The 26951-nt window shown below is 47.7% G+C and overlaps 1 protein-coding gene across 1 annotated transcript; it reads left to right on the top strand.

Annotated features, from left to right (window-relative positions):
- Positions 1-24167, top strand: RAB19 (RAB19, member RAS oncogene family). The gene is made up of 4 exons (XM_005550933.5): positions 1-94; positions 3811-4034; positions 7139-7322; positions 22048-24167. Exons 2-4 carry the CDS (start codon positions 3834-3836, stop codon positions 22314-22316), a joined length of 654 nt encoding a protein of 217 aa, XP_005550990.1. The 5' UTR covers positions 1-94; positions 3811-3833; the 3' UTR covers positions 22317-24167.
- Positions 24168-26951: the final 2784 nt, after the last annotated feature.

Below are 26951 nucleotides of genomic sequence, written 5' to 3' on the forward strand. Positions count from 1 at the left end.
AGGAGGAAGAAGGGGCCACTGAGGGCTGAAAAGGAAAACCAGAAGAAAGAGAAAACATTACCTGCTGACCAGCAGAGGTGAGAGAGCCGGACAGGTAAGTGACAGGTGAACCAGGAAGGCAAAGGTTGCGGGATACCGGCGGGAGGACATCATCGGGGTGGACGCTGCCTGTGTCTCCCGGCAAGGCTTGTAAGCTAAATGAAAGGGGGCTTTTGTGGAAACCCTGAGGACTCCGGAGGGTGAGGGGAGACATGGAAGTAAAGTCTCAGCTCAAGTTACAGTGATAAGACCAAGACACCGGAAGTGGAATGGCTGTCTTTAGTTGAAAAGTCAGACAGGAAAAAAGTGGTTTGCTTGTGTCTGTTGTCTGCTGGATCATCTACCCATATTGATTTCAGAGAGGTCCAAGAGAGGTATGGGATCCTTCTTCATCGCCTTAAAGCCCTGGGTTTTTGCATGCAGATTGGACACTTGAGTGCATTTTACCTTGTGTGATGAGACAGACTGTCCTTGTCTATGACTTTAGAGAAAACCAGGGTAAAACAGAGAAGTGAAGAAGGATGTCACAAGGCAGGGGCAATTTGCAGCACATCAGATGTGATCATTAAGTGGGATCAGGTTTCAGTTACTTTTAGAGCTATTGGATGAGGAGTCCGAACACACTCTCATGAAGAACAGTTAAAGAAGATGGAGATATTCTCCTCGGGGGGATATTCTTGCTGCTTCAAATATCTGATGGGCTGTCATGTGGAACAGGAATGTGATGTGTCTTGGCAGAGTAAGGATAGCACTGAGCTAGACAGATGGAAACCTCATGGAGGGAGGTGTCAATCCCACAGAAGTGAGAACTGCCCGGTGTAAAATGGAAATTTTTCAGGAGGTAGTCAGTTCCTTGTGATCAGAGATATTGAAGCATAGGTGGACATTTAAGCCAGGGATGCTGATGGTGGGAGTAAAGTTTCAGGTAGGTAACTTGGTCAATTGGTGTTTTCCAAGCCTGGCTCGTCATCAGAATCACCTGGGGAAGAGACAGCATGAGAGAGAGGAGGGGAGGGGAGGGGAGAGAGAGAGGTTTTTAGTTTTGTGTTTTTGTTTGTTTGTTTGTTTGTGTTTTGAAATGGAGTTTCGCTCTTGTTGCCCAGGCTGGACTGCAATGGTGCGATCTTGGCTCACTGCAACCTCTGCCCTCTGGGTTCAAGCCATTCTCCTGCCTTAGCCTCCCCTGTAGCTGGGATTACAGGTGCGCACCACCACACCCGGCTAATTTTTTGTATTTTTAGTAGAGATTGGGTTTCACCGTGTTGGCCAGGCTGATCTTGAACTCCTGACCTCAAGTGATCCACCTGCCTCAGCCCCCAAATTGCTGGGATTACAGGTGTGAGCCACTGCACCTGGCCTATTTCTTATGATTTTAATAAAGATGCGCTGGGGGTTAGGGGGGCGGTGGGGAGTCTCATTATGTTGACCAGACTACTTTCAACCTCCTGGTATCAAGTGATCCTTCTGCCTCAGCCTCCCAAAGTGCTGGGATTACAGGCATGAGCGACTGCGCCTGGCACAGTAAACGTATTTTAAAGTTAAAAACACAAAACACAAAACCTGGCCTGGTGCAGTTTTGAGATCATACCACTGCACTCCAACCTGAGTGACAGAGCAAGACTCTGTCTCAAAAAAAAAAAAAAAAAAGAATACTAAGAAATAATTTTTAAAAGAACAAGGTAAAATTAGTTTAGCAAGTCTGGGATGAGCTCCAAAAATATATTTTTTTCAATGATATTCCCAGATAATTCTGACCATCAGTTAGTGAAACACTGTCATTAGAAACCTTTATTTTCCAACCAGACACTGTGGCTCATGCCTGTAATCTCATCACTTTGGGAGGCTGAGGTGGGCAGATCGCCTGAGGTCAGATGACTGGAGTTCATAACCAGCCTGCTCAACATCATGAAACCTCGTATCGACTAAAAATGCAAAAATTAGCTGGGCCCGGTGGCAGGCGCCTGTAATCCCAGCTACTTGGGAGGCTGAGGCAAGAGAATCGCTTGAATCAGGGAGGCCGAGGTTGCAGTGAGCCAAGATCACACCATTGCACTCCAGTCTGGGCAAGAAGAATGAAACTCTGTCTCAAAAAAAAAAAAGAAGGAAATATATATTTTTCAATGATACTCGCAGATAATTCTGATAATCAGTTAGTTTGTGAAACACTGTCATTAGAAACCTTAATTTTCCGGCAGTGCGTGGTGGCTCAGGCCTGTAATCCCAGCACTTTGGGAGGCTGAGGTGGGTAAATCACTTGAGGTCAGGCATTCGAGACTAGCCTGACCAACATGGTGAAACCCTGTCTCTACTAAAAATACAAAAATCAGCTGGGTGTGGTGGTGCAGGTCTATAGTCCCAGCTACTCAGGAGGCTGAGGCAGGAGAATCATTTGAACTGGAAGGCAGAGGTCGCAGTGGGCTGAGATCATGCCATTTCACTCCAGCCTGGGCGACAGAGCAAGACTCTGTCTCAAAAAAAAGGAAAAAGGAGTGGCCGGGCGCGGTGGCTCAAGCCTGTAATCCCAGCACTTTGGGAGGCCGAGACGGGCGGATCACGAGGTCAGGAGATCGAGACCATCCTGGCTAATATGGTGAAACCCCGTCTCTACTAAAAATACAAAAAACTAGCCGGGCGAGGTGGTGGGCGCCTGTAGTCCCAGCTACTCGGGAGGCTGAGGCAGGAGAATGGCGTAAACCCGCGAGGCGGAGCTTGCAGTGAGCTGAGATCCGGCCACTGCACTCCAGCCTGGGCGACAAAGCGAGACTCCGTCTCAAAAAAAAAAAAAAAAAAAAAAAAAGGAAAAAGGAAAAAAAAAACCTTTGGTAAAACATGCCATAACCAGCCTTTGGTAAATTATGCCATAACATTATAGCCATGATTTTAATTTTGAATATTCTCAAAATCCTAATTTCCTGGTTGAAAAAATTAGGCTCCAAACAAGACAAAAAGGCCATGTCACTCTTCTCCAAGTTGACTTACCAATCACCGCTTATCAGTCCTTGTTGCTGGCTGCCTGGATGGTCAGCATTTTTGTTTTTGGTTTGTTTTTTGAGATGGAGTTTCACTCTTGTTGCCCAGGCTGGAGTGCAATGGCGTGATCTCAGCTCACTGCAACCTCTGTCTCCTGGGTTCAAGGGATTTTCCTGCCTCAGCCTCCCAAGTAGCTAGAATTACAGGCATGAGCCACCACACCCAGGCGGTTTAATATTTTTAGTAAAGACGGGGTTTCTCCATGTTGGTCAGGCTTGTCTCAAACTCCCAACCTCAGGTGATCCATCCACCTCAGCCTCCCAAAGCACTGGGATTACAGGCATGAGCCACCGTGCCTGGCCTGGATGGTCAGCCTTATAGCAGTTGGGAGTCTTTCTCCCCAGGTAAAATTGACACTGGTGGGATGTCCAATGGCAGGTGAGTCACTGCTGTAGGCATTTCCTCAGCCATCCTCCTGCTTTCCAGGCACTCTGATGGAGCATGTGGCACCTCATCTCTAGGCCTAGGATATATCACTGCTTTTATCTGATGGTGTTGACCGTCCACTGGACCCACCAGAGAATGGCAGTAGAAACTCTTTATTCCAAGAGCACCCCTAAAGTAAGATCAACACATGTAAGGCAGATGTCCGCTTATGGGGGCAACTCCTCTATGCCTAACTAGCATGATTAGCATCATCCTCTCACAAGGATGTAGTGCTGTGAAGGTAATGACCTCCCTCCGTCTTGTCTTGTACTGGATCCCCAGTTCCTGGTGCTGAATTCCATCCTTTCTACCTAGCTCTGTTCTAGGTGGCAAGAACCATGCACTTCTCCGGCTCAGCCAGGGCAGCAGATGAGAACTTTGACTATCTGTTCAAGATTATCCTCATTGGGGATTCCAATGTGGGGAAGACGTGTGTGGTGCAGCATTTCAAGTCTGGAGTCTACACGGAGACACAGCAGAACACGATTGGAGTGGACTTTACCGTGCGCTCCCTTGATATTGATGGCAAGAAAGTGAAGGTCAGAGGGCACTGGGACGGGACTGATTCCACCTTTTTTGTTTTTTTTTTTTTTTGAGACAGAGTCTTGCTCTATTGCCCAGGCTGGAGTGCAGTGGTGCAATCTTGGCTCACTGCAAGCTCTACCTCCCAGGTTCACGCCATTCTCCTGTCTCAGCCTCCCAAGTAGCTGGGAGTACAGGTGCCCAACACCACGCCTGGCTAATTTTTTTTTTTTTTTTTTTTTGATATTTTTAGTAGAGACAGGGTTTCACCGTGTTAGCCAGGATGGTCTGGATCTCCTGACCTCGTGATCTGCCCGCCTTGGCCTTCCAAAGTGCTGGGATTATAGGTGTGAGCCACCGCGCCCAGCCAGTTCCACCTTTTTTAGCCAGAATTCCCAACAACAAAGCACATGTCTGAGCGATAAAATATTTCAATACAAAACATGAAATCATGCAAATAGTGGAAGAAAACATGGGAGTATTTATTTTTCTCATCATGGAATGGGAAAATCAGGCTTTAAATGAGACACGAATCCAGAAGCCAATAAAAAAAATATTGCTGAATCTAACTATGAAGCTCAAATTTATACATTTCTCTAACTATATAAAGGTCAAATTGGCTTTTATTTATTTATTTTTTTGGCGGGGGGAGGGGATAGACAGGGCTTTTTGTTTTTGTTTTTTTGAGGCAGAGTCTCACTCCATCACCCAGGCTGGAGTCCAGGAGCGCAATTTCAGCTCACTGCAATCTCTGCCTCCTGGGCTCAAGCAATTCTCATGCCTCAGCATTCCAAGTAGCTGGATTTACAGGTGCACACCACCACGCCTGGCTAAGTTTTGTATTTTTAGTAGAGATAGGGTTTCACTATGCTGGCCAGACTGGTCTCAAGGTCCTGACCTCAAGTGATCCACCTGCCTCTACCTCCCAAAGTGCTGGGATTACAGGTGTGAGCTACCACACCCAGCCTGAGACAGGGTCTTGTTCTGTCACCCAGGCTACAGTCCAGTGGCATGATCACAGCTCACTCCAGCCTCCATCTCCCTGGCTCAAGCGATCCTCTCACCTCAGCCTCCTGAATAGCTGGGACCACAGGTGCACCCCACCATGCCCAACTCATCTTTTAAATTTGTTGTAGAGACGGGATTTTCCTGTGTTGCCCAGGCCAGTCTCAAACTCCAGGGCTCAAATCCTCCCACTTCACCCTCCCAAAGTGCTGGGATTACAGGCATGAGCCACCATGCCTGGCCTTAAAAGGTCAAATGTTCTAGCGGCCAGGCAAGGTGGCTCACACTTGTAATCCTAGCACTTTGGGAGGCCGAGGCAGATGGATCACTTGAGGTCAGGAGTTCAAGACCAGCCTGGCCAACATGTTGAAACCCTGTCTCTACTAAAAATACAAAAATTAGCCAGGCGTGGTGGCTGGCGCCTATAGTCCCAGCTACTCAGGAGGCTGAGGCACAAGAATGTCTCAAACCTGGGAGGCAGAGGTTACAGTGAGCCGAGATCATACCATTGCACTCCAGCCTAGGCGACAGAGTCTCAAAAAAAAAAGAGGTCAAATTTTCTATGTACTCAAAAATGCCATAAACTGCCAGGCACGGTGGCTCATGCCTGTAATCCCAGCACTTTTGGAGGCTGAGGCAGGAAGATTACCCAAGGTCAGGAGTTCAAGACCAGCCTGGCCAACGTGGTGAAAACCTGTCTCTACTAAAAATACAAAAAATTAACTGGGCGTGGTGGCACACGCCTGTAATCCCAGCTGCTCGGGAGGCTTGAGGCATGAAAATTACTTGAACCCAGGAGACAGAGGTTGCAGTGAGCCAACATCACACCATTGCACTCCAGCCTGGGAGTCAGCAAGACTCTGTCTCAAAAAGATAAAATAATAAATAAAAATTTTAAAAATTTAAAAATACCTCAAAGAAATCAACAGAAAGGGCTAGATGAAGCAAGTAACAAAATCTCATTAATTATTAAATCTGGATGATAGGTGTATGAGGGGTTTTTTTAATTTTTTTTGAGACAGGGTCTCACTCTGTTGCCCAGATGGAGGGCAGTGGCGCATGATCTCAGCTCACTACAGCCTCAACCTCCTGTGCTCAAGGGATCCTCCTGCGTCAGTCTCCCAAGTAGCTGGGACTACAGGCATGCGCCGCCATGCCCAGCTAATTTTTGTATGTTTCGTAGAGATGGGGTTTCACCATATTGCCAGACTGGTCTCAAACTCCTGAGCTTAAGCAATCCGCCACCTCAGCCTCCCAAAGTGCTGGGATCATAGGCATGAGCCACTGCACCCAGCCTCATTTTTCTATTATCTCTAGCTTTGGTGTATGGTTTGCAAACTTTCTCTAAAAAATAAATTTTATATAAATAGTGTGAGAATATGAAGAAATTGTTACCCTCAGACACTGTGAGAGGCTGTGTGAATTGGTGCTGCTGCTTGGGTGGCTAATTTGGGAGGCATTATTGTGAGGACATTCCAGACATGAACAGCTTGAGTGTTCCTTTAAAATCAAAACAGTTCGGCCAATATTATCACCTTTGCCAGTGTTCAGATCCATGCGCAGGCTCAAAAGATGAGTCCCCAAATCTGGACCACGTGATGAATCAGGTGAAAAGGCAAAGAACACAAGACCCCAGGATAAAATAGGTCCGCCTCTCGGACAGCAGCATCCCTTCAATCAGGGCTGTCCAAGCTTCTGGTTTCCCTGGGCCATGTTGGAAGAAGAATTATCTTGGACCACACATAAATTACACTAACACTAATGATACCTGATGAGCTAAAAAAAAAAAAAAATTGCAAAAAGATCTCATAATATTTTAAGAAAGTTTAAAAATTTGTGTTGGGCCACATTCCAAGCTGTCCTGGGCCAAATGTGTCCCGCGGGTTGCAGAATGGACAAGTTTGTCTTAGATGGTAGTTCCCCAGCCAAGGAGGATACCCAAGTCATCCAGTGAAAAATTGAAAGAATAGATTCCTGCATCCTACTCCAGATCTACTGGGTCTGAATATCTAGAAGTGAGACCCAGAAAACTGTGTTTTTAAGACGATGTAGGTGAAGGAGTTCCCATTACCTGTGGGAACCCCTGATTTGGACTCCCCTTCCTGTCCTTCTCCAGATGCAGGTGTGGGACACAGCTGGCCAGGAGCGCTTTCGCACCATCACCCAAAGCTACTACCGCAGTGCCCACGCGGCCATCATCGCCTATGACCTCACCCGGCGGTCCACGTTTGAGTCCGTCCCTCACTGGATTCATGAGATAGAGAAATATGGAGCTGCAAATTTGGTCATTATGCTGATTGGTATGGCATTTTTGAAGTTTTTAACTTTGGTTTACTCTCCTCTGAGGATGCTCAGCTTTCTGCGTGTTTCTGATGGCAGTGGAAAATGAAATCTTAAATGTGCAAGTGATGGATAGGGCCCCAGAAAGTGCCTTTAAACTGGATCCCACCATGCCCAGTCCCTTTTTTTTTTTTTATTTTTGTAAAGATGGGGTTTTGCCTTATTGCCCAGGCTGGTCTTGAACTCCCAGGCTCAAGTGATCCTCCTGCCTGGCCCTCCCAAAGTGCTGGGATTACGGCATGAGCCACTGTGCCTGGCCCTTTGTTTTTATTTTTGACAATCTCTACTGCAGAGTGAACAGGTGAATTTTGTTTTTTACTTGTTTATGGGAATCTAGTAGGTATATATATATTTATTGGGTACAAGTGGGTTTGTTTGTTTGTTTGTTTTTGAGACGGAGTCTTGCTCTGTCACCCAGTCTCGAGTGCAGTGGCGCGATCTCAGCTCATTGCAAGCTCCGCCTCCCAGGTTCATGCCATTCTCCTGCCTCAGCCTCCCGAGTAGCTGGGACTACAGGTGCCTGCCACCACGCCCGACTAATTTTTTTGTACTTTTAGTAGAGATGGGGTTTCACCATGTTAGCCAGGTTGGTCTTGATCTCCTGACCTTGTGATCCCCCCACCTCGGCCTCCCAAAGTGCTGGGATTACAGGCGTGAGCCACCACTCCCGGCCACAAGTGGATTTTTAAAAAGAAAAAAGAAGAGTCAATTTATAAGTGTTTACCAATAATGTACATTAAAATACATAAACGGCCGGGCACGGTGGCTCAAGCCTGTAATCCCAGCACTTTGGGAGGCCGAGACGGGCGGATCATGAGGTCAGGAGATCGAGACCATCCTGGCTAACACGGTGAAACCCCGTCTCTACTAAAAAATACAAAAAACTAGCCAGGCGAAGTGGCGGGTGCCTGTAGTCCCAGCTACTTGGGAGGCTGAGGCAGGAGAATGGCATGAACCCGAGAGGAGGAGCTTGCAGTGAGCTGAGATCCGGCCACTGCACTCCAGTCTGGGTGACAGAGCAAGACTCCGTCTCAAAAAAAAAAAAAAAAAAAAAAAAAACATAAACTAGGTGGGGCGCGGTGGCTCATGCCTGTAATCCCAGCACTTTGGAGGGCAAGGCAGGTAAATTGCTTGAGCCCAGGAGATCGAGACCAGCCTGAGCAACATGGCAAAACCTCATCTCTACAAAAAATTAAAAAAATTAGCTGAGTGTGGTGGTGTGCACCTGCAGTCCCAGCTACTCAGGAGGCTGAGGAGGGAGGATTGCTTGAGCCCAGCAGGCAGAGGTTGCAGTGAGCTGATTATACCATTGCACTCCGTATGGGTATCCAGTTTTCCCAGCACCATCTATTGAAGAGACTGTCCTTTCTCCAACATGTGTTCTTAGCACCTTTGTTGAAAGTGACTTTATTGTAGATATATGGATTTATTTCTGGATTCTGTATTCTGTTCCATTGGTCTATGTATCTGTTTTTATCAGTACCACACTGTTTTGGTTACTATAGTTCTATAGTATAATTTGAAGTCAGGCAATGTGATTTCTCGAGGTTGGTTCTTTTTGCTCAGGATATCTTTGGCTATTCTGAGTCTTTCATGGTTCCATATAAATTTTAGGATAATCTTTTCTATTTCTGTGATGAATGTCTTTGGGCCAGGTGTGGTGGTTCATGCCTGTAATCCCAGCACTTTGGGAAGCTGAGGCAGGAGGATAGCTTGAGACCATCCTGGTCAACATAGTGAGACCTCATCTCTACAAAAACTAAAACAAAATAAAATAGTGAGATGTGGTGGGAGGTTGGGGTGGGGGGATCACTTGAGCCCAGGAATTTGAGGCTGCAGGGAGCTGTGATCACACCACTGCACTCCAGCCTGGGTGAGAAAGCAAAACCTGGTCTCTTAAAAAAATAAATAAATAAATAATAAAAGGAAACAGTTATGTCGTAGTAGAGCAAAGATGGGAGAGCTGTGCCATGGCATACAAAGGGCCAGAGTGGACAGGCAGGTGCAGCCCATGCCCTCCAGGGGCAGAAGGAAACTCAGCAATAGTGACTCCTAGAGAAGGGCAGAATAGCACGCATCTCACTTGGGAATGAAGCAGTTCTAAGCTACATGCGGTTTCCCCAGGAATGTGGACCAGATCTACCTTTTTATTAAGGTCATGCATCTCCAGGACACAATGGAGGCAGTTCTTCCTCTGGGCTGAAGGGAAAGCTGTCCAACCTCAGGTGCCTCCCTCTGTGCTACCTTCTCTCTTTTTGAGACGGAGTCTTGCTCTGTTGCCCAGGCTGGAGTACAGTGGCGTGACCTTGACTCACTGCAATCTCTGCCTCTCAGGTTCAAGCAATTCTCCTGCCTCAGCCTCCCGAGTAGCTGGGATTACAGGCTCCCACCACCACCCTCAGCTAATGTTTGTATTTTTAGTAGAGACAGGATTTCACCATGTTGGCCAGGCTGGTCTGGAACTCCTGACCTCAGGTGATCCACCCACCTCGGCCTCCCAAAGTGCTGGGATTACAGGCATGAGCCACCACACCTGGCCCCACTGTGCTATCTTTGAAGGCAGCTCCCTGTCTCCAGCCCACAAGCCCCCAGCTGCCTCTCCCCCAGCCAGCTCCATCTTTAACTAGTCGCCCTGTGAAACAGATGCATCAGAGAAGGGTGACAGATGCCAGGATGTCGCAGGATTTCCAGGAGTCTCAGAATGTTTTCTTGGTATTTTTACCCTAGTCTGTCTTTCATAACAACCATCTCTGCCTCACTTCTTCCTCAGTTCTAGAAATACCCCCAAAGATGACCTGGAGTGTTGCAGTCTCCCAGTTGATAAGGTGTCCCTGTCAGAGGGCTGACACAGGGGCCTTCCTGTTTTCTGTATGTGGCCTCCCCGCCTGAATCCAGAAAAATTTGTGTCATCCCTCACGGAAGTGTCCCTGCACATATTGCCTCATACAGGTGCTTCTTTCTGTCTCAGAAGTTTATCCCCAGCTCCTTGAAGCCACTTCATCAGCACAGGAATGACCCCGGTGTCAGTGGTTGATTGCATGTTGATTTGTACAGCTCTTCCTCCTCTAGCTGGCCACAGGGGGCCCGGCTCCTCCTAATGGCCCCATGTAAAACCCTCAAAGGCCCCCATTTCCCTTAGAATAATGCACATATTCCTGAACATGGTTCATAAGGTACTTCAGATCCCAGCCCTGCTTTCTTCTGGGCATGGCTGGCTTCCCATCTTTCTCCCATCCCCACTCCATCGCAGCAAGGGCTTTAGGAGGTGACCTCATTTTTTATTTATTTATTTATTTATTTAAATTTTTTTTTTTGAGATAGGGTCTTGCTCTGTTGCCCAGGCTGGAGTGCAGTGGTGCAGTCTCGGCTCACTGCAACCTCTGCCACCGGCGTTCAAGTGATTCTCTTGCCTCAGCCTCCCAAGCAGCTGGGATTACAGGCACCTGCCACCATGCCTGGGTAATTTTTGTATTTTTAATAGAGACAGAGTTTCACTGTGCTGGACAGACTGGTCTCAAACTGCTAACCTCAAGTGATCCATCTACCTCGGCCTCCCAAAGTGCTGGGATTATAGTGAGCCGACCATTTTTTATAGGTTATCCTGGATGCTCTGTCTCATAAGTTTCTTCAGCATCTGATAGTTGTCCCTCTAAGGATCTTAGCCAAACCTTCTGCTTAAAGTCCTGTTATATTTACAGGTCCACAGTCACTCAACAAAAACCCTCAGCAGGGTTTTTTTCAAATATTTCAGAGTTCAGAATTTGTCAGATTTTAGAAAAGTGTACTCTGTGTTACATAACACCCTCAGCAGGGTCTGGGCCAATGCCCCATGGCCAAATACATTACTATTTATGCAGTCAAATGTATAAATAGTCATACAGAACAGATTGAATAAAATCTTCATGGCCGGGCGCAGTGGCTCACGCCTATAATCCCAGCACTTTGGGAGGCCGAGGTGGGCGGATCACTTGAGGTCAGGAGTTTGAGACCAGCCTGGCCAACATGGTGAAACCCTGTCTCTATTAAAAATACAAAAAAAATCAGCCAGGCATGGTGGTGAGTGCCTGTAGTCCCAGCTACTTGGGAGGCTGAGGCATGAGAATCGCTTGAACCCAAGAGGCGGAGGTTGCAGTGAGCCAAGAGCATGCCACTGCACTCCAGCCCGGGTGACAGAGCGAGATTCTGTCTCAAACAAACAAACAAATAAATAAATAAATAAATAAATAAAGAGTTGACTCAGTGGTATATGCTGTAGTCTCAGCTACTCCAGAGGCTGAGGTGGGCACATCACTTGAGGCTAGGAGTTCAAGGCTGAAGTGAACTATTATTGAGCCACTGTGCTCCAGCCTAGGTAACAGATGGAGACCCTATCTCTAAAAAAAAAATAATAATAAAACAAAAAAAGTCAAAATGCACAGATGGCGCAGGATGCAGGGAGTAGATCAGATTCCTGGCTGCAGAGGTTCCTTTTCCCACCACATCCCTTCCTCCACCAGGGGCTCTCATTCCTTTCTTCTAGAAGCAGAGCTCAGCCCTGAGCTTCAGGCTCACCAGCTAAAAACACGCGCATGCTTCTCCTGAAGGTGCGCGCTATACGAGCTTCCTGTGGCTGCTGTAACCAGCTGCCACAAGCTGGGGGCTAAAAACAGCAGATGTGGGCCGGGCGCGGTGGCTCAAGCCTGTAATCCCAGCACTTTGGGAGGCCGAGACGGGCGGATCACGAGGTCAGGAGATCGAGACCATCCTGGCTAACACGGTGAAACCCCGTCTCTACTAAAAAATACAAAAAACTAGCCGGGCGAGGTGGCGGGCGCCTGTAGTCCCAGCTACTCGGGAGGCTGAGGCAGGAGAATAGCGTAAACCCGGGAGGTGGGGCTTGCGGTGAGCTGAGATCCGGCCACTGTACTCCAGCCTGGGCGACACAGCGAGACTCCGTCTCAAAAAAAAAAAAAAAAAAAAAAAAAAAACAGCAGATGTGTTCTCCCACTGTTCTGGAGGCTACAAGTCTGAAATCGGTCCTGCGGGGCTGAAATGGAGGTGTTAGCAGGGCCGTGCCCCTCTGGAAGCTCTAGGGAAGACTCGGTCCCTCACCTCCTCTGGCTTCTGGTGCAATCTTTGGCTTTGTGTGCCTCTGCCTTCACATCACCTTCTCCTCCCTGTATGGGATCAAGGCTCCTTCTGCCTCCGCCTTGTAAGGACACTTGCGGTTGCATTCAGGGCCTGCCCAGCTAATCCAGAATAATCCCCCCATCTCAAGATCCTCAAATTAATCACACCTGCAAAGACCCTGTTAGCATTGACAGCTGCCTGAGGCTAGAGCCTGGTCTCCATGGGACCCCTTTCCCAGCCTACTATAGCACTCAAATGTGCTAATGTCTGCTGAAAACGGTCTTGGATTGAAACTTCTTTGGGGATCATTATGATCTAAGTCCAGCTTTGACACTGAGCAGGTTGATGACAGCGACTATGGGAAAGGATTTTCAAAATCGTTTTTGTTGGGACATATTAAGTATATAAAGAAAAGTACACATTGATTTATCTCAAAGGGAACAGCTGAGCAAACACCAGCTGGGTCAAGACAGAGAATATTGGCCGGGCGTGGTGGCTCATGCCTGTAGTCCTAGCACTTTGGGGGACCGAGGCGGGCAGATTGCCTGAGCTCAGGAGTTCGAAACCAGCCTGGGCAACACAGTGAAACCCTGTCTCTACTAAAATACAAAAAAGAAAAGAAAATTAGCCAGGCATAGTGGCGTGCACCCGTAATCCCAGCTACTTGGGAGGCTGAGGCAGGAGAATTGCTTGCACCTGGGAGGTGGACGGTGTGATGAGCCAAGATTGCACCACTGCACTCCAGCCTGGGTGACAGAGACTCAGTCTCTTAAAAAAAAAAAAAGACAGAGAATATTGACTGCTTGTGGGCTCACACCTGTAACCCCAACACTTTGGGAGGCAGAGATGGGAGGATCTCTTGAGCCCAGGAGTTTGAGATCAGCCTGAGCAACACAGGAGACCTGATCTCTATAAAAAATTGCAAATTAGCTGCGCATGATGGCAGGTGCCTGTAGTCCCAGCTATGAGGGAGCCTGAATTGGGAGGACTGCTTTAGCCCAGGAGGTAGCGTCTGCAGTGAGCTGTGATCACGCCACTGCACTCCAGCCTGGGTGACACAGTGAGACCCTGTCTCAGAAAAAAAAAAAAAAAAAAGAATATTGCCAGCCCACTCTCCACCCCCACCAGCTTTCACTTCATTACTCCCTACTCCCTCTGCCCCAAAGGCAAGTGCTTTTATGATAAATACTTCTTTGCTTTTTCCTTTTTTAATCATTTTAATACCTAAGCCCACATCCCTAAATACTGCAGTTTTGTTTTGTTTTGCTTTTTTTTTTTTTTTTTTTTTGAGATGGATTTTCACTCCATTGTCCAGGCTGGAATGCAGTGCCATGATCTCGGCTCACTGCAAACTCCGCCTCCCAGGTTCAAGCGATTCTCATGCCTCAGACTCCCAAGTAGCTGGGATTACAGGCAGGTGCCACCATGCCCAGCTGATTTTTGTATTTTTAGTACATACAGGTTTTACTATGTTGGCCAGGCTGGTCTTGAACTCCCAACCTCAAGTGATCCACCCATCTCAGCCTCCCAAAGTGCTGGGATTACAGGCATGATCCACCATGCCTCATCTTGTTTTGCTATTGTTTTATACGTTATATATAAACAAAATCATACCTTTTTGCCTAAGTTTCTTTCCCTCGATATTGTTTATGAGTTTCATCCATTGTTGCATGTGGCTGTAATCTATTCTTTTGTATAATTTGTATACTATTCCTTTGCAAGAACACCCTACAGAGTATTTCTGTGTTCTGTTGGCAATGGACATTTGAGTTGTTTCTAGTTTGGGGCAACTAGGAAAATAATGCTGCTCTGAGCATTCTGGTACATGTTTATTGATGCCGATGGGCACACGGCTCTGTTGGATAATACCCAGAAGCAAAATTGCATGGTCATGCCGCTCTAGATAATCTCAAACCACTTGCAGAGTGGTCATTCTAGTCTGTACTCCCATCAGCAGCATGCGCGGGTTCCAGTTGTTCTACATCCTCACCAACATTTGGTGCTGTTAGTCCTTTTACTTCCATGCATCCTGAGAAGTGTGTCATGAGATCACTAGTGTTCTTCATTTGCACTTCCCTGTCTATTAATGAGACTGAACACCTTTCAGATGTGTGTTAGCTATTTGGATATCCTCTGTTGTGAAATACTTTTCAAGTCCAAGTCCCATTTTTCTGTTTGTTATCTTTTTCTTGTTAATTCCTCAGAGTAGCTTATATCTTCTGAAAATGAGTCTGTGTCAGTGTGGGTCCTCCAGGAAGCAGATGTTGGGACAGGATGAGATAGACATGCAAGAGATATATTGGGAGAAACAGCAGTGAGGGATAAAGAAGAAGGAGCAGGGCTGGGCACGGTGGCTCATGCCTGTAATCCCCTTGGGAGGAGCACTTTGGGAGGCCGAGGCAGGTGGATCACCTGAGGTCAGGAGTTCGAGACCAGCCTGTCTCGATGGTGAAACCTCGTCTCTACTAAAAATACAAAAAATAGCTGGGCGTGGTGGCGGGCGACTGTAATCCCAGCTGCTCAGGAGGCTGAGGCAGGAGAATCGCTTGAACCCAGGAGGCAGAGGTTGTGTGAGCTGAGATCGTACCCTTGCACTCCAGCCTGGGGGCAACAGAGCGAGACTCCATCTCAAAAAACAAACAAAAAAAAGAAGGAGCAGAAGGAGGCAGGGAGTCTTCTATGAGATGTAGACCTGCCCCTGGGAAGGAGAGAACGGAGGAAGGACAACTTTGTAGGTAGAAAGAGTCTTAGACTAAGCACAACTCGAAGAAAGTTTATTTTTCAGGCAATGGGGTGCTCAAAAGCCAAGGTTGCCTGATAGAGGAATCGAATCCTGCATCTTGCAGCATGGTTGTGCATGAGTGCCTGCACAGTACGGGGGATGGGGTGCTATCCCCCCAGGGCACTGCACTAGTCCTGCTGGGCTCTGTCACCTGCATTCCCTGCACTAGGCTCTCTTGAAGGAGGCCCCAGCCCTTGTCAGTTACATGTGTTGCAAACATCATCTTCCACCCTGTGGAGTCACCTTTCCCTCTCTCTTCTTAAAAATACCTGAAGGAAGGAACATTTTGGTTTTTTTATGTTTTATTTTATTTTTTATTTTATTTTATTTTATTTTTTGAGACGGAGTCTCGCTCTGTCGCCCAGGCTGGAGTGCAGTGGCGCGATCTCGGCTCACTGCAAGCTCCGCCTCCTGGGTTTACACCATTCTCCTGCCTCAGCCTCCTGAGTAGCTGGGACTACAGGCTCCCGCCACCGCGCCCGGCTAATTTTTTGTATTTTTAGTAGAGACGGGGTTTCACCGTGGTCTCGATCTCCTGACCTTGTGATCCGCCCGCCTCGGCCTCCCAAAGTGCTGGGATTACAGGCGTGAGCCACCGCGCCCGGCCTATGTTTTATTTTTTATAGATAGGGTCCAACTCTGTCACCCAGGCTGGAGTGCAATAGTGCCATCCTAGCTTACTGCAGCTTCGAACTCCTGGGCTGAAGCAATCCTCCTGCCTCAATCTTCCAAGTAGTTGGGACGACAGGCACATTCCACCATGTCCAGTTAGGTTTTGTTTTTGTTTTTGTTTGAGACAGAGTCTCGAACTGTGACCCAGATATACTGTGACCCACTGTGTATAGTGGCCCAATCTTGTCTCACTGCAACCTCCACCTCCTGGGTTCAAGCGAGTCTCATGCCTCAGCCTCCCAAGTAGCTGGGATTACAGGCATGTGCCATTACACCCAGCTAATTTTTGTATTATGAGTAAAGATGGGGTTTCACCATGTTGGCCAAGCTGGTCTCAAACTCCGGTCTCAAACTCCTGGCCTCAAGTAATCCACCGGCCTCAGGCTCCCAAAGTGCTGAGATTAGAGATGTGAGGCACCACGCCCAGCCCCAGCTAGTTTTTTTTATGTTTTGTGGAGATGGGGCCTTGCTGTATTGCCCAGGCTGGTCTTGAATTCCTGGGCTCAAGTGATCCTCTTGCCTCAGCTTCCCAAACCACTGGGATTACAGGCATGAACTACTATACCCAGCCTTTTCCTCTCTTGGTGGTGTATTTTGGTGAACAGACACTCTTAATTTTAATATATTTCAATCTATTGATCTTTTCTTTAATAATGATTGCTTCCTGTGTCCTATTTAGGAAACTTTTTCTTAATTGAAATCATTAGGATTATATTACCTTTTAAAGTTTAATCGATTAATTATTATCATTACTCTGCCTTTACATTTAGATCTGTGATCTACGTGTAATTGATTTTTTGTGTATGGTGAAAGGTATGGGTCAAAACTTTTTCATATAAAGATCTAATTGTCTTGGTACAGTTTACTAAAAAGGCAACCTTGGCCAGGCACAGTGGTTATTGCCTGTAATCCCAACACTTTGGGAGGCCGAGATGGGCTGATCACCTGAAGTCAGGAGTTCAAGACCAGCCTGGCCAACATGGTAAAACTCCATCTCTACTAGAAAAATACAAAAATTAGCTGGGCGTTGTGGTGGGTGCCTGTAATCCCAGCTACTTCGGAGGCGGAGGCAGGAGAATCACTTGAACCCAGGAGGTGGAGGTTGCAGTGAGCCGACATCGTGCCACTGCACTCCAGCCTGGGCAACAGAGTGAGACTCTGTCTCAAAAAAAAAAAAGGGCGACCTTTTCCACTGCTCTGTGGCACCATCTTTTTGTAGAGTACACATCATTTATACATGAGTTTGCTTCTGAGCTGTTTTTCCTCTCCACTGATCTTATTCATTCATGCTCTTGGGAGTGAAAATATCTTCAATATTACAATGGTTTATGACCCTCCAAAAGGCCATACACAGTACATCTGTGGTATTAAATTTTCATAGGCCAAGATCACTCCACTGAACTCCAGTCTGTGCAACAAAGTAAGACCCTGTCACTCACACACACACACACACACACACACAAATTTGCCATGTGTGGTGGTGTGTGCCTGTAGTCCTAGCTATTTGAGAGGCTGATTGCTTGAGCCCAGAACATTAACGTTGCAGTGACCTATGACCATGCTACTGCACTCCAGCCCAGGTGACAGGACAAGACCCTGTCTCAAAAAAAAAATGAATAAAGGCCAGGCACAGTGGCTCACGCCTGTAATCCCAGCACTTTGGGAGGCTGAGGTGGATGGAACACTTGAGGTCAGGAGTTCAAGACCAGCCTGGCAAACATGGTGAAACCCTGTCTTTCCAAAAAATACAAAAATTAGCCAGGCATGGGGGTGCACACCTGTAATCCCAGTTACTCGAGAGGCTGAGGCAGGAGAATCGCTTGAATCTGGGAGGTGGAGGTTGCAGTGAGCCAAGATCGCACCACTGCACTCCATCCTGGGCGACAGAGCAAGGCTGTGCTCAAATTAATAAATAAATAAGGTGGATGGTTAAACAAATGTTGGTCCTTGGCTGGGTGTGGTGGCTCATGCCTGTAATCCCAACATGTAGGGAGGCCAAGGTGGGCAGATCAGCTGAGGTCAGGAGTTCAGGCCAGCCTTGAAACCCCGTCTCTACTAAAAATACAAAAATTAGCTGGGCATGGTGGTGCACTCCTGGAGTCCCAGCTACTCAAGAGATGGAGGCAGGAGAATCCAGCCTGGGCAACAGAGAGACTATGTTTGAAAAAACAAAAAACAAAAAACCACAAATGTTGGTCCATGCATACTATTGAATACTACTCAGCAGTGAAAACCATTAGTGGTATGCAGAAAACAAACTACTGATTTATACAACAACTTGAATGGATCTCAAAGGAATTAGCTGAGTGAAAAAAAAGATAATCTCAGGCCGGGCGCGGTGGCTCAAGCCTGTAATCCCAGCACTTTGGGAGGCCGAGACGGGCGGATCACGAGGTCAGGAGATCGAGACCACCCTGGCTAACACAGTGAAACCCCGTCTCTACTAAAAATACAAAAACTTAGCCGGGCGAGGTGGCGGGCACCTGTAGTCCCAGCTACTTGGGAGGCTGAGGCAGGAGAATGGCGTAAACCCGGGAGGCGGAGCTTGCAGTGAGCTGAGATCCGGCCACTGCACTTCAGCCTGGGTGACAGAGCGAGACTCCGTCTCAAAAAAAAAAAAAAAAGAAAAAAAGATAATCTCAAAAGGTTACGTATATGAATCCATTTATATAATATTCTAGAACTAGAAGAGATTAGTGGTTAGCAGGGGCGGAGGACCCGGGGTGGTGAGAGTTATAAAGGAATAACATGAAAGAGAGCTTTGTGAGAATGGAGCTGTTCAATGCTTTGACTGTGGTGGTGATTAAAGGAATCTACGCATGTGATCAAATTGTGTATAATTATAAACATACACACAAATAAGTGCGTGGGACATTGATTCATTTCATAACAAGAAGTCTTTTTATTTTTTATTTTTTAGAAAGAATTTTGTTCTTGTTGCCCAGGCTGGAGCGCAGTGGCACGATCTTAGTTCACTGCAACCTCCGCCTCCCAGGTTCAAGTGATTCTCCTGCCTCAGCCTCCTGAGTAGCTGGGATTACAGGCGCCCAGCACCACACCCAGCTAATTTTTTGTATTTTTAGTAGAGACAGGGTTTTTACCATGTTGGCCAGGCTGGTCTCGAATTCCTGACCTCAGGTGATCCACCCACCTTGGCCTCCCATAGTGCAGGGATTACAGGTGTGAGCCACCGCGCCTGGCCAAGAAATTTTTTTTTTTTTTTTTTTTTTTTTTTGAGATGGCATTTCACTGTTGTCGCCCAGGCTGCAGTGCAATGGTACGATATCAGCTCACTGCAACCTCTGCCTCCTGGGTTCAGGTGATTCTCCTGCTTCAGCCTCCCAAGTAGCTGGGACTACGGGCATCCACCACCACACCAAAAAAAAATTTTGTATTTTTTTTTTTTTTTTTGAGACGGAGTCTCGCTCTGTCACCCAGGCTGGAGTGCAGTGGCCGGATCTCAGCTCACTGCAAGCTCCGCCTCCCAGGTTCATGCCATTCTCCTGACTCAGCCTCCCGAATAGCTGGGACTACAGGCGCCTGCCACCTCGCCCGGCTAGTTTTTTGTATTTTTTTAGTAGAGACAGGGTTTCACCGTGTTAGCCAGGATGGTCTCGATCTTCTGACCTCGTGATCCGCCCGTCTCGGCCTCCCAAAGTACTGGGATTACAGGCTTGAGCCACTGCGCCTGGCCTAATTTTGTATTTTTAGTAGAGATGGGGTTTCGCCATGTTGGTCAGGCTGGTCTTGAACTTCTGACCTCAGGTGATCCACCTGCCTCGGCTTCCCAAAGTGCAGGGATTACAGGCATGAGCCATCAAGCCTGGCCTCGTGACAAGAAATCTGATTAAAGTCTGTGGATAGCACCCATGTCAATTTCCTGATATTGATAATGTGCTATAGTTATACAAGATATTACCACTGGGGGAAACTGGGTGAAGAGTAAACTGGACCCCCCCTTTCTCTCTCTCTCTCTCTCTCTCTCTGTATATATATGTATAGAGATGAAGGGGTGGCCTGCCCCTCCACACCTGTGGGTGTTTCTCGTTAGGTGGAACGAGAGACTTGAGAAAAGAAATGAGACACACAGACAAGGTATAGAGAAAGAGAAAGTGGTCCCAGGGGACCAGTGCTCAGCTTACAGAGGACCCACGACGGCACCGGTCTCTGAGTTCCCTTAGTATTTATTGATAATTATCTTTACCATCTTAAAGATAAGGGAGTGGCAGGACAATAGGATCATTGTAGGGAGGAAATCGGCAGTAAGACATATGAACAAAAATCTCTGTGACATGAATAAGTTTAAAGGAAAATGCTGTGCCTTGAGATGCATATGCAAACATCTCCATAAACCTTTTAGCAGCATTTTTTCAGCCTATCACATGGGGAGAAACCTTGGACAATACCTAGCTTTCCTAGGCAGAGGTCCCTGCAACCTTTGGCCCTGTACGTGTCCCTGGATAGTTGAAATTAAGAGAATGGTGATGACTTTTAACCAGCAAGCTGCCTTCAGGCGCTTGTTTAACAAAGACACATCCTGCACAGCCCAAAATCCATTAAACATTGAGTCACCGCAGCACATGTCTCTTGCAAGGACAAGGTTGGGGGTAGGGTCACAGATTAACAGCATCTCAAATACAGAACAAAATGGAGTCTCTTATGTCTACTTCTTTCTATATAGACACAGTAACAGGCTGATCTCTCTTTCTTTTCCCCACATAGATATGTGTGTATATATGTATATATGTGTAGATATGTGTGTGTATATATACATACGTGAGTATATATACATATGTGTGTATATATGTGTGTATATATACACGTGTCTATAATATATACATATATAATGATTTCCCATATATCTATAATTGTTTCAAAATAAAAGGCTTAAACATGTTTTATGGAAGAAGGGGGAAGTAGGGGAAAAAAATCTCTACAGAGGCTCCTGTGGGGACAGTAATGAAAACCAGGTTGAGTAACACTAGTCTAGCTTGTCTTAATTACTACAGTTTTGTAATAAATCTTGATGTCTGGTAGAACAAATCCTGTGGGAAAGTAATTTTATCTTTAGATTCCTGCCTCAGGGAAACCAAGGCAAACTTTTATTGTATGTAAATTATAGCTTTCTCAGAAAGTCCTTTAGGCCAGGCGTGGTGGCTCATGCCTATAATCCCAGGCACTTTGGGAGGCCAAGGCGGGCAGATCACTGGATGCCAGGAGTTCAAGACCAGCCTGGCCAACATGGTGAAACCTTGTCTCTACTGAAAATACAAAAATTAGCCAGGCATGGTAGCACTGGCCTATAATCCCAGCTACTCGGGAGTCTGAGGCACAAGAATAGTTTGAACCTGGGAGGCAAAGGTAGCAGTGAGCCGAGACTGCACCACTGCACTCCAGCCTGAGTGACAGAGACTCCATCTCAAAAAAAAAAAGTCTTCCATTATGCACCTCCAATCCAGCAAATCCTGATCACAGTCTACTCAGCTAAATGAGCCCCGTCTCACACAACATCCAACACTCTGCTGTTTGAGGGGGGAAAAAAAGAGAGTAAAAAGAGGAGCAAGGGCTGGGCGCGGTGGCTTACACCTGTAATCCCAGCACTTTGGGAGGCCAAGGCAGGCGATCACCTGAGGTCAGGAGTTTGAGACCAGCCTGGCCAATATGGCGAAACCCCATCTCTACTAAAAATACAAAACTAGCCGGGCATGGTGGCAGGTGCCTGTAATTCCAGCTGCTTGGGAGGCTGAGGCAGGGGAATCGCTTGAACCCAGGAGATGGAGGTTGCAGTGAGCCAAGATTCCGCCATTGCACTCCAGCCTGGGCGACAAATTGTGCATAATTATACACAATTTGATCACATGCATAGATTCCTTTAATCACCACCACAGTCAAATTGCACTCCAGCCTGGGCGACAGCCTACACTCCACCTTGAGACAAGAGTGAAACTCCATCTCAAAAAAACAAAAGAAACAAACAAACAAAAAAGTGTGCCCTCAATTACCATTTGTGAATGAATGCATGCATGCCTATTGAAGAACTAAAATGTTATTTGTAAAGTTCATCTTGAAAGAAACCAGATTAAGTTATTCAATGGAATATCTGCTTATCTTTTTCCTTCCAGGAAATAAATGTGACCTCTGGGAAAAGCGGCACGTCCTGTTTGAAGATGCCTGCACACTGGCTGAGAAGTACGGCCTCCTGGCCGTTTTGGAGACATCGGCCAAGGAATCCAAGAACATAGACGAACTCTTCGTGCTCATGGCCAAGGAGCTGATCGCCCGCAACAGCCTGCACCTATATGGGGAGAGTGCCCTGAACAGCCTCCCACTGGACTCCAGCCCCGTTCTTATGGCCCAGGGTCCAAGTGAAAAGACCCACTGCACTTGCTAAGATGTTTGCAAAGCCAGTCACACCCACCAAAGAGGCAGCCTCTGAAACTAAAGGTAGCCAGGATACCGTAGTGTTGCCCCAGTGGCACTTTAGACCCCAGCGTGGACTTGCCGCTCACCCCTAATCCTCCCAGTCTGGATGGGTCACGCTTCTCCCTTGACTCACACCACAGGTCGTAGCTGCTGACTCTCAGGAAAACCAGCACCATTGTTTTCACTGACTCTTGACTCCGGAGAAAGCAGGACTTCAGGCCAGGAGAGGGAGGACGAATTGTACTCTTCTCCCCTTTCACTTTTCTGTCTCCCCAACGCTTCTGCTGCCTTCTACCGAATTTTGTTTCTTGCTTGAAGAAGAGCGTAGTGAAGGAGAGGAAGGAGGCAAAACAGCAAGAGAGAGAAGAGGCTGTTTGGAACATTCTGGAGCAGTTTGAAACAGCTCAGGCAGGGAGAATGGAACAAAAGCCCGCAATTAGAAACCAGAATGCTGCTATCATTTTGTTCCTGACATTCACACCTCAGGTCTTCACTTTGGGGAGCAAAGCCTTTTAGCAGAAATACCAGAAGTACCATCTTGCCAAATGGTCAGGAACTGTCTGATGGAGATGGAACTGGAATTCACTCTATTCTAGCAGGGCTGCCTTGGCCACCCACCTGGGATAGGGGAGACACCTGCAATGTTTTTTCTTTCTTTCTTTTCTTTTCTTTTTTTTTTTTTTTTTTTTTGAGACAGGGTCATACTCTGTCACCCAGGCTGGAGTGCAGTGGTGGGATCTTGGCTCACTGCAACCTCCGCATCCTGGGTTCAAGAGATTCTCCCACTTCAGTCTCCCAAGTGGCTGGGACTACAGGCACACGCCACCACACCTGGCTAATTTTTGTACTTGTTGTAGAGACGAGGTTTCACCATGTTGCTCGGGCTGATCTTGAACTCCTGAGCTCAAGTGATCTGCCCACATTAGCTTCCCAAAGTGCTGGGATTATAGGCATGAGCCACCACGCCTGATCTTCTTCTTCTTTTTTTTTTTTCTTTTGAGACTGAGTCTCACTCTGTCACCCAGGCTGGAATGCAGTGGTGCGATCTCGGCTCACTGCAACCTCAACCTCCACCTACTGGGTTCAAGTGAGTCTCCTGCCTCAGCCTCCCAAGTAGCTGGGACTATAGGCGCCCACCACCACGCCCAGGTAATTTTTTTTGTATTTTTAGTAGAGACTGGGTTTCACCATGTTGGCCAGGCTGGTCTTGAACTCCTGACCTCGTGATCCACCCATCTTGGCCTCCCAAAGTGCTGGGATTATGGGCATGAGCCACCATGCCCGGCCTTTTTTTTTTTTTTTTTTTTTTTGAGTCGGAGTTTCACTCTTGTTGCCCAGGCTGGAGTGCAATGATGCGATCTTGGCTCACTGCAACCTCCCCCTTCCAGATTCAAGCGATTCTCCTGCCTCAACTCCCTAGTATCTGGGATTACAGGCGCCCGCCACCACGCCTAGCTAATTTTTGTATTTTTAGTAGAGATGGGGTTTCACCATGTTAGCCAGGCTGGTCTCGAACTCCTGACCTCGTGATCTGCCCGTCTCGGCCTCCCAAAGTGCTGGGATTACAGGCGTGAACCGCTGCACCCAGTCTTTTTTCTTTTTTCTTTTTTAATTGTAGAAATGAAGTCTTGCTGTGTTGCCCAGGCTGGTCTCCAATTCCTGAGCTCACAGGATTCTCCCACCTCAGCCTCCCAAAAAGCTGGGATTACAGGCGTCAGCCACCATGCCTGACCCAATTTCTTTCTAGAACCCCAAATCATCTGCCAGATCAGAAGTCATTTTTGAATTAAAATTAAATTGGTTCATAGATGAATATCAAGCCAGCGTTGTACTGCCCCTTCTGTAAGATGTGGCCAGAGAGCAGCTGGTGCCTTCTGGAATGGAGTAACCCTGGATTTCAGAACTAAACATGTAAGAGGAGGCTGGAAGGCACCAGGCGCCCCTCGTTTCCAGGACTGTGTTAGGGGACATCAGGGCAGGCGGCAGGAGCAGGCCAGGGAGCCCTTCCAGGGTCCCAGGGAGCTGTGCACACTCACCTGGGGCTTCCGGAGGACAAACACCACTTATGACTGCAGCTGCCATTTACTGAGCTGCTTCTTGTGGCCAGAAGTTGTGTGAGGTCTGTGGGAAGTGAATGGTCCCCTTGGTTTGTGATGCCAGTGGAGGGGAAAGAGGTACCAGCTGCATTCTGCTGCTCCTCTTTTTTTTTTTTTTTTTTGAGATGGAATCTCACTCTGTCACCCAGGCTGGAGTGCAATGGCACAATCTCAGCTCACTGCAACCTTCACCTCCCAGGTTCAAGTGATTCTCCTGCCTCAGTCTCCTGAGTAGCTGGGATTATAGGGGTATACCACCACACCTGGCTAATTTTTGTATTTTTAGTAGAGACAGGGTTTCACCATGTTGGTCAGGCTGGTCTTGAACTCCTGACCTCAGGTGATCCACCCGCCTCAGCCTCCCAAAATGCTGGAATTACAGGCTTGAGCCACTGCGCCCAGCCTGCTACTCTTAACATCCTTGGACTTTCTCTCATCCAGCATCCTCTCATCCAGCAGTAGCTCTCAGTTCCCCCTTTCCCTGCTCCACTCTTTTTTTTTTTTTTTGAGACAGTGTCTTGCTCTGTTGCCCAAGTTGGAGTGCAGTGGCGTGATCTTGGCTCACTGCAAGCTCTGCCTCCCAGGTTCAAGCGATTCTCCTGCCTCAGCCTCCAGAGTAGCTGGGACTATAGGCGTGTGCCACCACACCCAGCTAATTTTTTGTATTTTTAGTAGAGACGGGGTTTCACCATGTTAGCCAGGATGGTCTCGATCTGACCTCGTGATCCGCCCCCCTCGGCCTCCCAAAGTGCTGGGATTACAGGTGTGAGCTACTGCGCCTAGCCCTTTTTTTTTTTTTTTTTTTTTTTTTTTTTTGAGATTGGGTTTCGCTCTTGTTGCCCAGGCTGGTGTGCAATGGCACGATCTGGCTCCCTGCAACCTCTGCCTCCTGGGTTCAAGTGATTCTCCTGCCTCAGCCTCCCGAGTAGCTGGGATTACAGGCACGCACCACCACACCCAGCTAATTTTGTATTTTTAGTAGAGACAGGGTTTCTCCCATGTTGGTCAGGCTGGTCCCTAACTCCCAACCTCAGGTGATCCGCCTGATTTGGCCTACGAAAGCGCTGGGATTACAGGCATGAGCCACCGTGCCCGGCTCCCTGCTCCACTCTTAGCATCTGAGTATCAGGGCCCCAATCACAGCCCATCTGCCTTTCAGCGAGAGGAAGGCAGTCTTTGGGCTCCTTCCCTGGACTGGTCTTCTCCTTGGCCTTAAGTTATTCTCCTGCTCCTTTATACATTTCTTGGTTCCCAAGGAGTCCTTAGGTAGGAGCCAGAATTTAAATTCTGACCTTCAGGATACATCCATAAACTAAGCCAGCCACAGAGAAGAAGGACAAAACTAGGAGACCTACGGAGCATGAGCCTCCTCCCAGTTCTCCTTCACCATCAGGAAGCACTCTTCATTTTTCTCAGTTAAGGTGCCTTTTAGACATTTCTTGTCTTGCGACAGAGTCTGCCTTCCTTGTTGTTTAGTCTATTCTTGAGGAATGGATCCATCAATCTGTTCAGTGTGTGTCCCAGTGCCGGCACAGGGTGGGCACCGATCAAGATGAAGGGCCTGCCGTGCCTCCCATGGGGGCTAGCCCTCTCCCGTTCTGAGCAGCAGCCATGCAGCCTCGGCTAAAAGCAAGCCTCACCCTCTTTCCCTCCTCCTCCACCCCCAGGAAGAGATCTCAGGTCAGAGACCAATGGCAGCCTGGAGTACCTGTCTTCCCTGAGACACCTGTATTTTGATGGGAATCAAAGACACAAACCTATACATAAAGCTGTAAGGTTGGAACTGTAGCCAGGACTTCAGCTCACAGGATCACAGGAAAAGAAAGGCATCTAGAGAGAAGGAGGCCTTCTGGGAACGCCTGAGATCACCGCTAGGACAGCCATCATCCTAGTGTGGACATCCCCACTGGGAGATTGTTTTTCTATGCATAGGTGTCCTCCACTCCAGGCCTCCCAGACAGGTGTTGAGGGGATGCAGATGGCTGCTTGGTGCCGAGTGGAGGGAGGGCTCCACACAAAGACACCAGTCGCCCGAGCAGCTCCCCTAAACAAGCCGCAGCCCGGAGGAGTCATGTGAGTCCCTCGTTTTTGCTGGAGCGTCTGCCCTTCCTTACAGAACCCTCCTCTCCTCACTGTGTTCACAAAGGGCAAGTTCTGAGACCAGCTGCCAAACCCTGGCTTCCACGGTCCAGTTAAGAATTTGCATTAGGCCAGGTTACCTGAGGTCAGGAGTTCGAGACCAGCCTGACCAACATGGTGAAACCCCGTCTTTACTAAAAATACAAAAATCAGCCAGGTGTGGTGGCGTATGCCTGTAATCCCAGCTACTCAGGAGGCTGAGGCAAGAGAATCACTTGAACCTGGGAGGCAGAGGGGGCGGTGAGCCGAGATTGCACCATTGCACTCCAGCCTGGGTGACAGAGTGAGACTCCGTCTCAAAAATAAACAAACAAGCAAACAAATAAATAAATAAATAAACAAAAAGAATTTGCATTAAAGTTCTGAGA

The sequence above is a fragment of the Macaca fascicularis genome, chromosome 3 (assembly GCF_037993035.2).
Source record: "Macaca fascicularis isolate 582-1 chromosome 3, T2T-MFA8v1.1".
NCBI lineage: Eukaryota > Metazoa > Chordata > Mammalia > Primates > Cercopithecidae > Macaca > Macaca fascicularis.